Source organism: Natator depressus, chromosome 18 (assembly GCF_965152275.1).
Source record: "Natator depressus isolate rNatDep1 chromosome 18, rNatDep2.hap1, whole genome shotgun sequence".
Taxonomy (NCBI): Eukaryota; Metazoa; Chordata; order Testudines; family Cheloniidae; genus Natator; species Natator depressus.
The window spans coordinates 6,299,015-6,312,003 of NC_134251.1; the positions used below are offsets into that span (position 1 = coordinate 6,299,015).

General features: G+C 58.3%; 1 protein-coding gene across 1 annotated transcript; it reads right to left on the reverse strand.

Annotated features, from left to right (window-relative positions):
* Window positions 1-963: 963 nt before the first annotated feature.
* Window positions 964-12,989, reverse strand: LOC141974375 (rho guanine nucleotide exchange factor 19-like). Its single transcript, XM_074934049.1, has 11 exons — window positions 12,725-12,989; window positions 11,971-12,160; window positions 9,261-9,337; window positions 7,960-8,201; window positions 5,837-5,997; window positions 5,514-5,666; window positions 4,428-4,557; window positions 3,879-3,953; window positions 2,218-2,310; window positions 1,583-1,743; window positions 964-1,129 (listed from the first exon to the last, which is right to left on the reverse strand). Exons 1-11 carry the CDS (start codon window positions 12,987-12,989, stop codon window positions 964-966), a joined length of 1,713 nt encoding a protein of 570 aa, XP_074790150.1.

Consider the following 12,989-nt stretch of genomic DNA (forward strand, 5'->3'; position numbering starts at 1 on the left):
CTCAGGGCTTTGATCACACCTGCAGGCCGAGGGGACGCCTGGCTGGTTATCAGTGAGATCCACTCCTGCCTCTGGGCCCTAGGAGAGGTCAGACAGAAGAGGGATCACATGCCAAGCCCCCATAATCCACACCCTGTGGGGGAGCGGGGCTGCATCTTTCCAAAAGGGGAACTCCGCAAGCTGCATAGCTACCCCTCAGTTTGAGGCTTAGGTCCCAGCGTGAGCCGGGGCGTGTTCGTGGAGGGGCTGGGCATTCCTAATGTCTCCCTCCCTAACACCATCCTCCTCTTCCTCCCCTGTGGGCCACTCAGACCCCACCACGCCTCCCCCAGCCACATCCCACCAGTTCACGGCCCCCCAAGAGCTCACAGGAGGGGGCTGGGAGCAGGACATTTGTGGGGAGGGGTCCTCATTTCCAGAGCCCCTTTGATGTGTCAGAGCTGGAGGCACTGGCCTCAGGACACTGCAGGGCTCCCGTTTTCCCAGGGGCCCCCAGGGGACGGAAGGGCTGGTTTGGCAGGTCCTTGCCATGGTCCCCACCTGTGAGCTCTGGCTGCGTTTGCCCCTCACACTGCACTAGGGCATCGGGTACGTATCTTCCTCCCCACCAAGCCAGCTGCCTCCCAGCCCCCTCCCCACAACACACCCACGTCTCGCCAGGGAGAGGGTCTGCAAGCCCATGCACCTGCCCCTTAAGGCCTCTGCCAAGGTCCCCCAGGTGGCACTCGAAGAAACCAGGCTACAAAGCTCCCTGGATGTTGAGCTGCTAGCAACTTACAGCTTGGCAGATCTCCTTCAAAACCCCCTTCCTGCCAATGGTGCCAGCTTGGCAGGCCCAATGCCCCCCCGGCAGCTAGCATGGCTTTGGGTCTGCAGCAGCCCCACACGGCCACCAGCCAGCCAGCTAAGGAACCCACCTCCCACCCCACCAGCCACCAGTCTCCCCGAGCGGGAGCCCCGCACTCACTCGCTGGCTGCTTTGAGGATGAACTCGGTGCTGGCCCCGCGGTGGTTGCGGGAGAGGCACAGGAGGAAGGTTGGGTCAGGGAGCCCCAGCGGTTTGGCTCTGAGGAGCTCTGCTCTCACATGGCAGGTCTGGGCGTAATCCTTGACGGAAAACCTGCCATCGCTGCGGGGGAAGTACAAGGGGCAGCGTTCGTGGGGTGGAGCCGGGCGATGGTGCCCCACCCCTAACGCCCAGCTCCTGGCTTCCTGGCAATGCTCACTGCAACAGGCCATTAGATCCTGTACCCACAGACGGGGCATCCCCACCTGGGACCTCCAGCTTTCCCTCCTCGACAGAGAGATGGGCACTGCCACCGTACCCACCCCACCCTGCCCCACTGCCTGCTCCTTCTTCCAGGGCTGGAGACAATGCAACCCCCCGATGGCTCGCCCTGCCAGCTGGATCCACCAGGACACTGGAGGGGAACTGCAGGCGGGCAGTGGGCACGGGAACAGCAGATTGATGCACCCCTACCCCTACCCCCACCCCCACCCCCGGGAGGTTTCGGTGCCTCTGGCCAGGGCAGCAGGGCCCCCAGGGTGCCGAGGGTAGAGCACGGGCGCCACCCAGACTTACTCCCTCTGGCGGGACAAGAGCAGCAGGTCGCTGAGGAGGTGCAGGTGGATGGGCTTGGTGCTCAGGCGGGGTTTGTACCCCACGCCCACCTCCTGGATGAGGACCTGGGAGAACTCCCCTGCCCTGACCAGCCAGCGGCCCCGGCTGATGAGTGGGATGGACTGGGGGGGAAGAGAGAAAGACACGGATCACTTTGCGCAGAGACTGTCACTGTGCTGCCCCGAGGGGCAGGATCAGTCCCAGCCTGAGCCATGCACCAGCGCCCCCTACTGGATCCCTGCAGGACACTGCCTGCAATGCACCCAGGTCCAGGCTGGGAGGCTGGAGGTCCCACAGGGCACTCAGCTACAGAGGCAGATCATGGCACTGTGCAGTTCACCAGATCACATGCATCACTCTAGCCCCTACATGTCCCGCCCCACCCACCCCTGCATCCCCCCCAAGTCTCGTGCTGGTATCCCACCCTTCTAGCCCCCCACGTCCCAACCCAGCCCCTCCAGCGTCCCATCCCTCTAGCTCCCCCATACCTCACCCCAGCCCCTCCATCTGTCTAGCCCTCCCACCACATGCCACCCCAGCCCTCCCCTGTGGGGCTGGATCACCAAGAGCCGCCCCAGTGCAGAGCCAGGCCTCACCTTTGTCTTTACAAACTCGACTTGCTTCTCCAGCAGCACCAGCTCCTCCGTCTGCTTCATCCGTCGCACGTTCTCGTTGCACTCTGACACGATCTGAGGAAGGGCACGGGAAGCTGCAGGCCCAGCACGGGGGAGCTGGGCGCTCTGGCCACGGCTCCCCCCACCCTCTGCCTCCCTTGGTCCCACAGGAGGGGGCAGAGACCAGGGAATCCAGGACACTTGGTGCACCCCAGGGGACGGGAAGGAAGCTTTTCCAGCCGTTGGACACTGCTGGTCTGGGGGATTATGGGACATTTCTCAGCTCCCGCCGAAGGTTGAAGAGTCAGGTGCACATGGCACCTCCCGGCCCATGCGGGTGCCCGGGCTTCGCCCTGGCTGAGAATCAGGGCTGAGCTCTCACTCGCCCTGGGGTGTCACCAGCCAGGTTTGGGATAGGCTGCGCATTAGGTCCCTGGGTGCCAGGGACAGAGGCTCAGACGTCCCACCCTGCAGAGACCTCCTGGGGTGCTGGCACCCCACAGCCCTTTGCACCGGTGATGTTCTGCCTGCGAGGAGACCTCTGCTAGAACGTCTGAAGTGGGGACGGAGGGTTCTTTTCACCACAGCATTTCTGCGGGTTCTAGGTAGGAAATCCAACTCCTGCCTCCCCGGTTACTCCTGGGGAAGACGCCAGGGAGAACCGGCGCGAGTCAGAGGACAAGAAAATGAAGGCTGATTCATTCAGGAGGGAAAGGATTTTTGTTTTTAAACCCGGACTGTTTGTTAACACTATTAACTCCAAGGCCAGAGAAACAGTTGGCAGAAAAGCACTTGTTAAAGATCCAACCTGTGCCCGCAGTGAATAGAGGAGGAAGCTCTAGTTCCCTCCCAGCCCCTCGCTGGAGACCTCGGGGGAAGTCAGGGAAGAGAAGATGGGCTATTACCACACTAGCAAACAAGCAGGAAAAACCCCTATTTAAAAACACCTTCCAGGTGTTCCCAGCAGCATAAAATGGCTAAAGCCTGTTTTATCCCCCCCTTGCAGTCACCTTTTGGACTCCCCAGAGCCTGGGGAACGTGAGACCCTGGACGTTCTGCATTCTGGCCTCCCTTGGGGAAGGAAACCAGGCTGGAGCCCTAAAACCCCACAAGCACAATCACTCCCCAGGAGGAGCGGAGGCCCCGAGTAATGTCCCAGGAAGGCCGCACGGCACGCTGGCTAGACAGCTCAGCAAGCTCAGGTCTGACCAGGGACAGGGGGGAGAGGCCGAGAGAGAGACCCCCCAATGCCAGGGGTTTTCAAAGCACAAAAGGCAGCGGGTCGCTGAGTGACCGGAGCTGCCCTGAGCGCAGAGGCCAGCAGGATGCGGCCCGTGCAGGAAGCGGTGCGGGGCTGAGTCCGCCCCGGGCGGAGTGAGCGGAGACCAGCGCGGGCCGAGACGAGCAGAGAACCAGGAACAGACTCAGACCAGAACCTTCTCCTACCACTTCCCCCAGCTCCGCCAGGGAGCCGAGGGCCAAGCCCCCCACCCCAGAGCATAGCCCATCTCCACATGCTGCCTCGCAGGGCCGCTGGGGCGCGAACGGCGGGTCAAGGCAGGCAGCGTGAGGGCTGCTACCGCGTGGGGACCTGCACAGCCAGCCTGCGGCTGCCTCCCACAAACACCCAATGGTGCCCTTACTTCTCCCACTGCCGCCAGGGCCGCGCTGATGGAACTGGCCAGCTCGGAGTCTGCCGGGGCCAGCTTCAGGATGTTCTGTGGGGCAGAGGGGAGAGCAGGAGGATCTGTCAGGGGAGAGGGTCTCCATCCCGCCCCATCATCTCCCTACAGACCCTTCCCCCTCCCTCCCTCCTGCTCCCATCCCACCTGCCTCCCAACCCCTTCCCCCATCATCTGCCTACAGACCCTACACCCTCCCTCATCTCCCTACAGACCCTACGCCCTCCCTCCTGCCCCCCCATCATCTCCCTACAGACCTTTTCCCCCTCCCTCCCAGCCCCCATACCCAGACAGAGCCTTCCCCTCTCCCCGCCCGTCCCTATCCCTCTCTTCTTGCACAAAGCCACCTCAGTCACCCCAGTGTTTTGTTTTGGCTGCAGCTCAGCGGACGCTGGCCGGGGCAGCCTGTGCCTCTCTGAGGCAGGATCCCTGGGAGGCCAGCCCCAGCCAACCCCCTCCCCCCCACCCCGAGTGAGATCCCAGATATGGATTCTTGCTCCAGCCTCTCACCTCCAGCAGGATCTTCAGGCGGGTGATCCTCTGGAAGGGCAGCACCAGGAAGGATTTCAGAGGCTGCCGCTGGCACACCGGCTGCTCCTCCAGCTTCCTCAGGACCTGCCGGAAGCGCCAGTTCTCCCGTCTGCAGCGTGCAGGAGAAAGGGGGCGGGTGAGGGGCCCCGAGGCCAGAACCACCCCGGCAGAGTGGCCCTGAATTCTCTCGCTCACTGGGCTACAGGCACCAGGGTAAACCCTGCCCAGAGACCCCGGCTGGACGAGCCCAGCTGTGTCCGCACTAAAGCCAGAGGTTGAGTGTGGGCAAGGCCTGATGCTGGGATTCCCAGAGCAATGGGGTGTGGGAGGGCATGTGTGGGGCTATTTCTCTGGGGCATGGGGTGGGAGGGTGGAAGGATATCCTCCGCCAAGCTGGGAAGGTACAAAACTGAAATGCAGACCCATATCAATTCCTGCCCCAGCTCATCCTGCCTGAGGCCAGGAGGGACCTGACCTACTGCTCCCCATGAACCCCTTGTGCACCCCCTAGGCCAGAAGCCAGCAAGCTGCTAGCCATTCCGGCCCCAAAGAGAACGTGTGTGTGTGTGGGGGGGGTGTTCCTCCCTTCCCAAATAGGTGAGCAAGCAGGGGAATGGGGTCAGCCGCCCTCAGGCATCAAAACAATGTGTTAACTCTGGAACTTAATGACAACCACGTAGCGTAACAATTGGTGACCATTTTCAGCAGAGACACCTCTCCACGATGGAGAAGTCGGAGAGGACAGAGACCTAGTGAGTTATGGAATCCTCCCCAAGGGATATTACTGCGGTGTCCCCTACAGTCCACTCCCCTGGGCGGTGCCCAGTCTAGTTCCAAACAGCCCAAGCATCCTCCGGAGGACGCCCTGCAGACTCTCAGCTCTCACTGGCATGAAAGTTTCACTAGCATGAAGCCTCAGCGTCCCCATTGAGAGAGGAGCCATCTAGGAAGGGGCAGATGGGCTGCTCCAAGGGGCACAGACAGTGGGGAGGAGCAATTGGGGCATGAGCAGCCCCCGGTTATTCCTCCCCCCAGGACACCCCCTGAGCCGCCATGGCTCCTCACATCAGCTGCTGCATGAGCTGTTCCTGGTACATCTGATTAGTGACGTAGGGAATGTAGACCCTGTGGAAGGCGGGGCAGTGCTTCAGGACCACGGCCCCCAGCCCCGCCAGGAAGACGTCCTTGTCCATGTGCTCCTCGAGATCCAGGAGAAACCTGCGGAGACCAGGAGTCGAGGGAAAGGATCCTGCCACTGGGCAAGGTTCGGGCTGGAGTAGCTGGGAGCTCCCTCTGCAGCCAGCACCCCTGTCCCCTCCCTACAGCGCCCCCCTGCTGGGTGAGGCTGGGACTGGCATCACTGGGCGTTCTTCACCCACCGCAGTTACCTTTCACTGATGTCCTTCACCTGCTGCAGGTTGGAGAAGAGCCGGTGCACCTCGGCCCTGGTCAGCGTCTCCCGCAGCGCCAGCGATCCCTTGAAGTGGCTCATGGCCACCGAGAGGCTGCACAGGTAGGAGGCCTCCGATGTGATCATCTCAAACATGGCCTGGAGCGGAGACCGTGCGTCAAAAGACGGGGGAGAGCGAGGCAGCGCAGCAGGGCCTGTGAACCCTCCAAACGGTGCAACACACTGTTCCCCTCTAGTGCCCGAAGCCAAGGGGCTCTGGGCCTGCTGGTTCAAGGGACTTAGGTGCCTCCCTGAAATCAGTGGGAACCAGGCATCTAAATCACTTTGCAAATGCGAGTACCCAAGACGAGGCAGTGCACAGCCACCAGGGAAGGGGCACAGCTGCCTGAGCAGCTCTGTGCCAGCCCTGTGGGCTGTTCCCACAGCCAGAGTGGGCTGACATAGAGGAATGCCTTAGCCATGCCCCTTCCCCGGTCCGCCTACAGGAAACACTTCCCTTCCATTACAGGCCTCCTGCTCTGAGGACTCCTGCTGGGAGCGGCAGCCAGACAGGCAAGGGGCATTGCCTTCTGGCCGCTGTAGGGTTGCCAAGCCTCCAGGATTGTACTGGAGTCTCCAGGAATTAAAGATTAGTCTTTCATGAAAGACTGTCATGTGATGAAATCTCCAGGAATACATCCAACCAAAGTTTGCATCCCTGCTGGGCACCGGTACAGGGCTGGGCACAGGGCAGAGCCGGGAATACAATCCAGCTTCCAGGCCTGCGGCTTCATCAACTGACACAGGCACATGAGAACATGGGAACGGCGATAGAGGGTCAGACCAAAGGTCCATCTAGCCCAGTATCTGGTCTTCCAACAGTGGCCAATGCCAGGTGCCCCAGAGGGCATGAACAGAACAGGTCATCATCAAGTGACCCATCTCCTGTCGCCCATTCCCACACCGTGCCACCCTCACCAGAAGGCCAAGATTATAACAGGGTTCAAAAAGGAACTAGATAAATTCATGCAGGATAGGTCCATCAATGGCTGTTAGCAGGGATGGGGTCCCTAGCCTCTGTTTGCCAGAAGCGCCAGTTCTCCCATCTGCAGCGTGCAGGAGAAAGGGGGCGGGTGAGGGGCCTCGAGGCCAGAACCACCCCAGCTCGCCTGTAGCCCAGTGAGCGAGAGAATTCAGGGCCGCTCTGCCAGGGTGGTTCTGGCCTCGAGGCCCCTCACCCGCCCCCTTTCTCCTGCACGCTGCAGACAGGAGAACTGGTGCTTCTGGCAAACAGAGGCTAGGGACCCCATCCCTGCTAACAGCCATTGATGGACCTATCCTGCATGAATTTATCTAGTTCCTTTCTGAACGCTGTTATAATCTTGGCCTTCTGGCGGGGGTGGCACGGTGTGCTAGGAGACCAGGCATCAACAACCAGCCCTGCTGGGAAAACACTGAAATCCAGGCTCTCCAATGGTGTGTCTATTTCTATTAGATCAACAGCACCGGGAACCCCCCAGGGTACTGGGGGCAGAGGTGGGGCAAATGCCCTCTTTGGAGTAGGAAAGCAGGGTGGGTGCCAGGCTGCCAGCCCTGGAGACCACAGGAAGCTGCGCATCCCAGAGCAAGCCACAGGCCCAGCTGCTGCCCTCGAGGCTGATAGAGAGCATCAGTCTCCTGGTCCCCATTTTCAAGGTTGCCAGTTACTGGTTGACCCCCCCCCCCGCCCCCAGTGAGCAAGGTTTTGTCTGAGGTTGACCCGCGTGGTGGCACTGCCCAGTCTCAGCACTGCCCCACAGTCTCCTTCTGCTTTCACCAGGGCAGGGACTGGAACTGCTGGCTCTGGGGGTAGGGGGCATCCTGCTCCCCAGCGCTGCCCGGTCTGCGGTACCATCCCTACACCGCAGCAGGGGCCCCAGTGTGGCTGCAGCAGACGGCAGGTCTCTGCAGAACATTGTCTCTCCCTTTGCCACGTGGGGGGCTCCTCAGCTGGGGCAGCTTTTACTTGGGCTGAACCCGCGTCTGGCGGGTGGGAACATCCCACCCCTACTTGCCAGCCTGCCGTGCAATCAAATGATCAGCCCCTCCCTCCCAGTCTGAGAGGCAGCTGCCCTCCAATACCTCCTGCAGGTGGTGCTGCTGGGGCGTGAGACTCTCCAGGAGCCGCCTGCTCTTCACCTCTGGGATCTCCTGCCAGAAGCAGAAGCTGTAGTCGCGGGAAGAGATCTGCGAGGCCGCGCCGAGCAGGGAGGAGGAGAGGATGCCAGCGATGGATAGGCTGGCGTCCACCCGGAAAGACTGCTCCTTGGGCTTGCGCTCCACTGCCTTGAGGCGCTTCATCCAGTAGTCTTGGTAGAGAGGCTCTGAGAAGGAGCGCAATGAGCGTGACATTAGCCACAGGAACCTGCCCGTCAACGGTCAGCCAAGGGCTTCCCAGAGTGCTTCATGAATAATTGCAGTCCTTGAACGATTCATATAATCCCAGGTCTAGTGACATGACCCGCCTGCTCCGTACATGGCCCTGGACACTGGGAAACCCTCTCCTGGACTTTGGGGTGGTCTTCGCCATTTCTGGGCCCCAGGACAGTGTCCCCATGAGCACAGTTCACCAATGCGTGCCCATAGCCCACTCAGACAGAAGTCACAGCATGCTGCCTTCACCATTAATGGATGGAGAACTGAAGGATCTCTAAGGAGCAGCCATCTCTGTTCCAACCATCCCTTGGGTCTTGGAGATGCCCTCAGCAAATTCAAAACAGCCCTGACCAGATCGCAGGTGTGTGTGGTCTCATGGTTTAGACACAAGAAACCCTGCATCTCGTCAGTGTTTAGACTAGCTGACGCTTGCGGTCCCTTCTAACCCTGTGGTTCTAGCATTTCGCCCCCCACTGCCGCAATTGCAGGAGGCCATTAAGCAATCTGCATGCAAGGAAAAGATCGCTCTCTTCAGAGTGAATTTAGTGCAGAGAGAGCTGTGTAAAAGCATGTCGTGGCTCCAATTTCAGTGTGATGTGTCTAACTCCAACGTGTAGCTTATTTTACCTTAAGGGAAACAACCAGACTAGAAAGAACAAGAGCAGAGTCCCCAGGAGAGAGAACAGGGTGTGGGCTTCCCCTCTGCAGGCCAGGAGAGGTCTTAGACATTTGAGGCCCAGCACACAGCGGACAAAGACATCACAGTTTTGCAACAGCTCAATTCAGTAGGCTCTTAAAAGCACAGCCTGCTCCGGGATACGCTTGTAATGTTTAGTGACTCAGTTTCCCTTTCCTGGCTAGGGCCAAGGTGGTGGAAGTAGCACTCTGTGGCCCATGTAAGGGCTTGTTCACGGCAGTAGCCTCCGGAAGCCCTTCTAGGAATTTCCCTCCATCCCGCCATGCCTGAGACCCTGCAGCCATCGCACAAGGAGCAGGTCAGTACTCACGGGTTTGCACATATTTAGATTCCCTCCTCCACTTGTCCGTGTCCTTTGCTCCTTTCCCCAGTGGTCGGCGGAACAGTCTAAAAGGCAGCGAGAAGAAGCTTCTAAACTGAGTCCCACCAGGAGAGCCCTATACTACAGCAAACATGAACTTTCCCCCATAACTCTGGCTCTTTCCTCATGCCCTACAGTGCCTCCTGCTGGGCTTTGTCACTTATTTGTGTCCTTGTGCAAATCAGAACCTCTGTGCCTCAATGTACACAGGTGTAAAATGGATAGGTAGGAATATGCCAGGTGGATCAGAACTAAGGTCCACTTAGCCCAGTGTCCTGTCTCTGACAGTGGCCAGAGAAGGTGAGAGAACCCACAGTAGCAGTGTGGAATAATCTGGTCCTCAGATCAGGTCTCTTCTTGATTTCTTATAGATAGAGATTGGTTTAAAACTCTGAAGTGGGGGGGTTTGACATCCCCCCCAGAACTGTTACCATAAAGCATGGAAACTCTGGGTATTCTCATTATCCATATTAGCATTCAATCCATTTTTGGATCTTGCCAAATTCTGGAGTCAACGACATCATGAGGCAGAGAGTTCCACAGTCTAACTGCACACTGGGTGATATACAGTTATGTTCTGTACCTCAGGGGAACACCCAGTAACCCCATGTTCATCCTTATCATATGATTCTGTGGTATCTAGTGCAAAGTTTGTCATGTCAGGTGTCTACGGAAGGCTCTTGACACACTGAGCCTTGTTATAGTAATCGTTATAGGTTGTAATTTCATGTATATAGTTATGAGGCTGAGAATGTGTCCTCATGGCTTAAAGCAAGCACAGACAAAAACTCTCCAAGAGCGGAGTGGCAGTTCACACATCATCAGGGCATGTATGGGACAAACCCAGGCAAGCCTCACAGGAACAAAGGACACTGGCCTAGGCAACAACAAAAGGACCTGTTAGACTCTTGAGTGAGTCACTCCCCTTCCTTTGGTCAGTTTGGGACTGCGATGAGGTAATGCTCGCCTGACTCTGAAGGGCGGGGGAAGGAGGCGCAAAGCCAAGAGGGAAGAAAGAACATGATAAAAGGGAGAGACGTTTGCCATACTCTTCCTCTGTCTTCCGCTTCCATCTACAGACACCACCACCAAGTGACTGAAGCGCTGATCAAAGGGGAGAGCCTGGCTGAAGGGCAACCAGCCAGCCCGTGGTGAGAAGCATCTAAGTTTGTAAGGTCATTAAAAGTGTTAAGATCGGCTTAGAATGCATTTTGCTTTTATTTCATTTGACCAAATCTGACTTGTTGTGCTTTGACTTCTAATCACTTAAAATCTATCTTTGTAGTTAATAAATTTGTTTATTCTACCTGAAGCAGTGCATTTGGTTTAAAGCATGTCAGAGACTCCCCTTGGGATAACAAGCCTGGTACATATCAATTTCTTTGTTAAATTGATGAACTCATATAAGCTTGCAGCATCCAGCGGGCATAACTGGACACTGCAAGAAGGAGGTTCCTAGGGTTGTGTCTGGGACCGGAGATATTGGCTAGTGTCATTTGGTTGCACAATCCAAGGAGCAGCTTACATGCCAGAAGCTGTGCGTGAACAGCCCAGGAGTGGGGGTTCTCACAGCAGAGCAGGGTAAGGCTGGCTCCCAGAGTCAAGGATTGGAGTGACCTCACAGATCACCGGTCTGGATAACACCAGAGGGGAACGTCACAACAGTGTTAATTATCTCCCACGCATGGTGTGTAAGACCATGCCTCAATCTTTGTATTGTATTGATCCTCACAATACCACTGTAAGGAAGGAAGGTGCTCTTATGGCCATTTTATAGATGGGAAACTGAGGCCCAGAGAAGCCACGTGACTCGCCCAAGGTCACACAGGAAACCTGTGGCAAAACAGGGCTCTGAATCCAGCTTTCCCCAGTACTAGGCTTGTGCCCTACCCACTGGGCTATCCTTCTGCTCTGAAAGGTACCAGAGAAATAAGGTCATAGTCAGAGCCAAGACTGAATTATAAAACCCAGCTCTGCTCCAAATGTCCCCAAAGTTCCAGATGTTTGGATCATCCCATTATAGCAATAGGTGGCAGCTGGAAAGGCCAGCTTCAGGGTCCGGGAAGTGTAAGGATCTGGGCAGGGGTTGAATTGAACCAACCTGCAGAGGCTCAGAGAGCCAGGCCATTTTCTGGTCGCTGCCATCTTGCGCTCGAAAATCTTTTGTTTCAACCCAAATGAAGCTGCTAGCCCTTTGGCTCCAACGATAACTATAAAAATGGGAACTGAGGGGGGTAAAACACACTAAGCCGGGAGGCAGCCTGGAACCACAGTTACGGGAGACCCGACAGGAACAGCCCTCTGCTTAATCCAAGGGGTTGTTCTCTCTGAAACCTAAAGATGGCACATACCATATCAATGCTCAAAGCACCAGAGAACTTAGAAATGCAATCATATTACAAAGATTTGCCCAAAGACTGGCACTTCACAGGCAGAGCTTGTTTTGTGGTGGGAACTAGAGGGCATCGCTGGGTCCCCTCCCATTCAGCTCCTGCACCCCACCCGGAATGATTACTGGATATTGCCATGGACATGCCCGTAGCTTAAAGAAAAAGGAAGCAAGAATCCCTCTCTATGCACAAGCTACATCGCAACTAAGACAATCTCCCAGCCCCAGGGCAGTGATGCGGAGAGCTCCCCGGGGGGGGGGGGGGGTTACCTGCGCTCCGGACTTGGCATCTGCATAGCTGTGGCTTTGGAGAGATCTTCGAGGGAGCCATGCAGGACCTTCCTCCCGGGGATCGGGGTGGGCTGCTTTGTCCTCATTTCCAGCAGGCCAGCGGGGCCCGTTGGCCCTGCAGAGCTAGGGGGCTCCTCCAGGCCCGTGCTCTCGAGGGCTGCCAGCTCCGCTGTGGGAGGAGAGGGCTGGCAGCGGAGCGGGACAGGGACAGCGCTGCCTGGCAGGTCAGCCCCTAGGGAGAGCAGGAGCGAGGGAATGAGGATGGTGCAGGGACAGAGCAGAGGGGTCGGCTAGCACCACGCTGCACCAGAGCCACGTCGTCAAAACAAAACCCGCGCCCGCCTCTGCTCCCCATCGCCCCCAGGGAGCTGCCAGCCCCACGCCAGCAGGGCAAGCTGGAGAACTTGCCTGAAGCCAACCTACCGTCACCTGGATAACAGGAGAGCACTCGCCTGCAACAGCAGGGGGCTGCAGGTCAGGACTGAGGGGCCCTGGCAGAGCTGGGGGGCTGCAGGTCAGGACTGAGGGGCCCTGGCAGAGCTGGGGGGCAGGGCTGGAAGAGTGGGTGCTGTGGGTCAGGCCTGAGATGAATTTCTAGAGTTAGCAGGAGTCAGGCCCAGGACTCTGCCTGGTCCCAGTTATGGGAACTGAAACTCACCCCCTTCAGGGCACTCCCCCCATGTTTACCTGGGGTGGGGAGAGGAGAACACCCATGGCAGACGGGCACACAGACCTTCGGAGTTGTCCACCAGAAGCGGGACCCTCTCCTCCGCCGCTGAGCCTGGATCCTGGGACCCCCCCCTGCGGGCTGCGGAAAGGCCCTTCTGGGCGCTCCTGGGGCGGAAGAGGCCGGCCAAGAAGGGGCCGAGCTCCGGGCGGCTCTCCGGCCTGGCCGGCTGTGGTCTCTGGGCCACCGGACAGGAGCCATGCCTCTTGACCAGCGCCACTGCCCTGGGCGGCGAGTCTGAGCGCACGCGCTTCCGGCAGAAGAAATCCAT

Coding starts and splice junctions, on each gene's coding strand:
- LOC141974375 (XM_074934049.1), bottom strand. CDS start 12,989: ATGGATTTCTTCTGCCGGAAGCGCGTGCGCTCAGACTCGCCGCCCAGG. Junction 2,311..3,878: donor CCCTGGCGGCAGTGGGAGAA/GTAAGGGCACCA, acceptor GCCCTTCCTCAG/ATCGTGTCAGAGTGCAACGA. Junction 1,130..1,582: donor CTCTTGTCCCGCCAGAGGGA/GTAAGTCTGGGT, acceptor CTTCCCCCGCAG/CGATGGCAGGTTTTCCGTCA.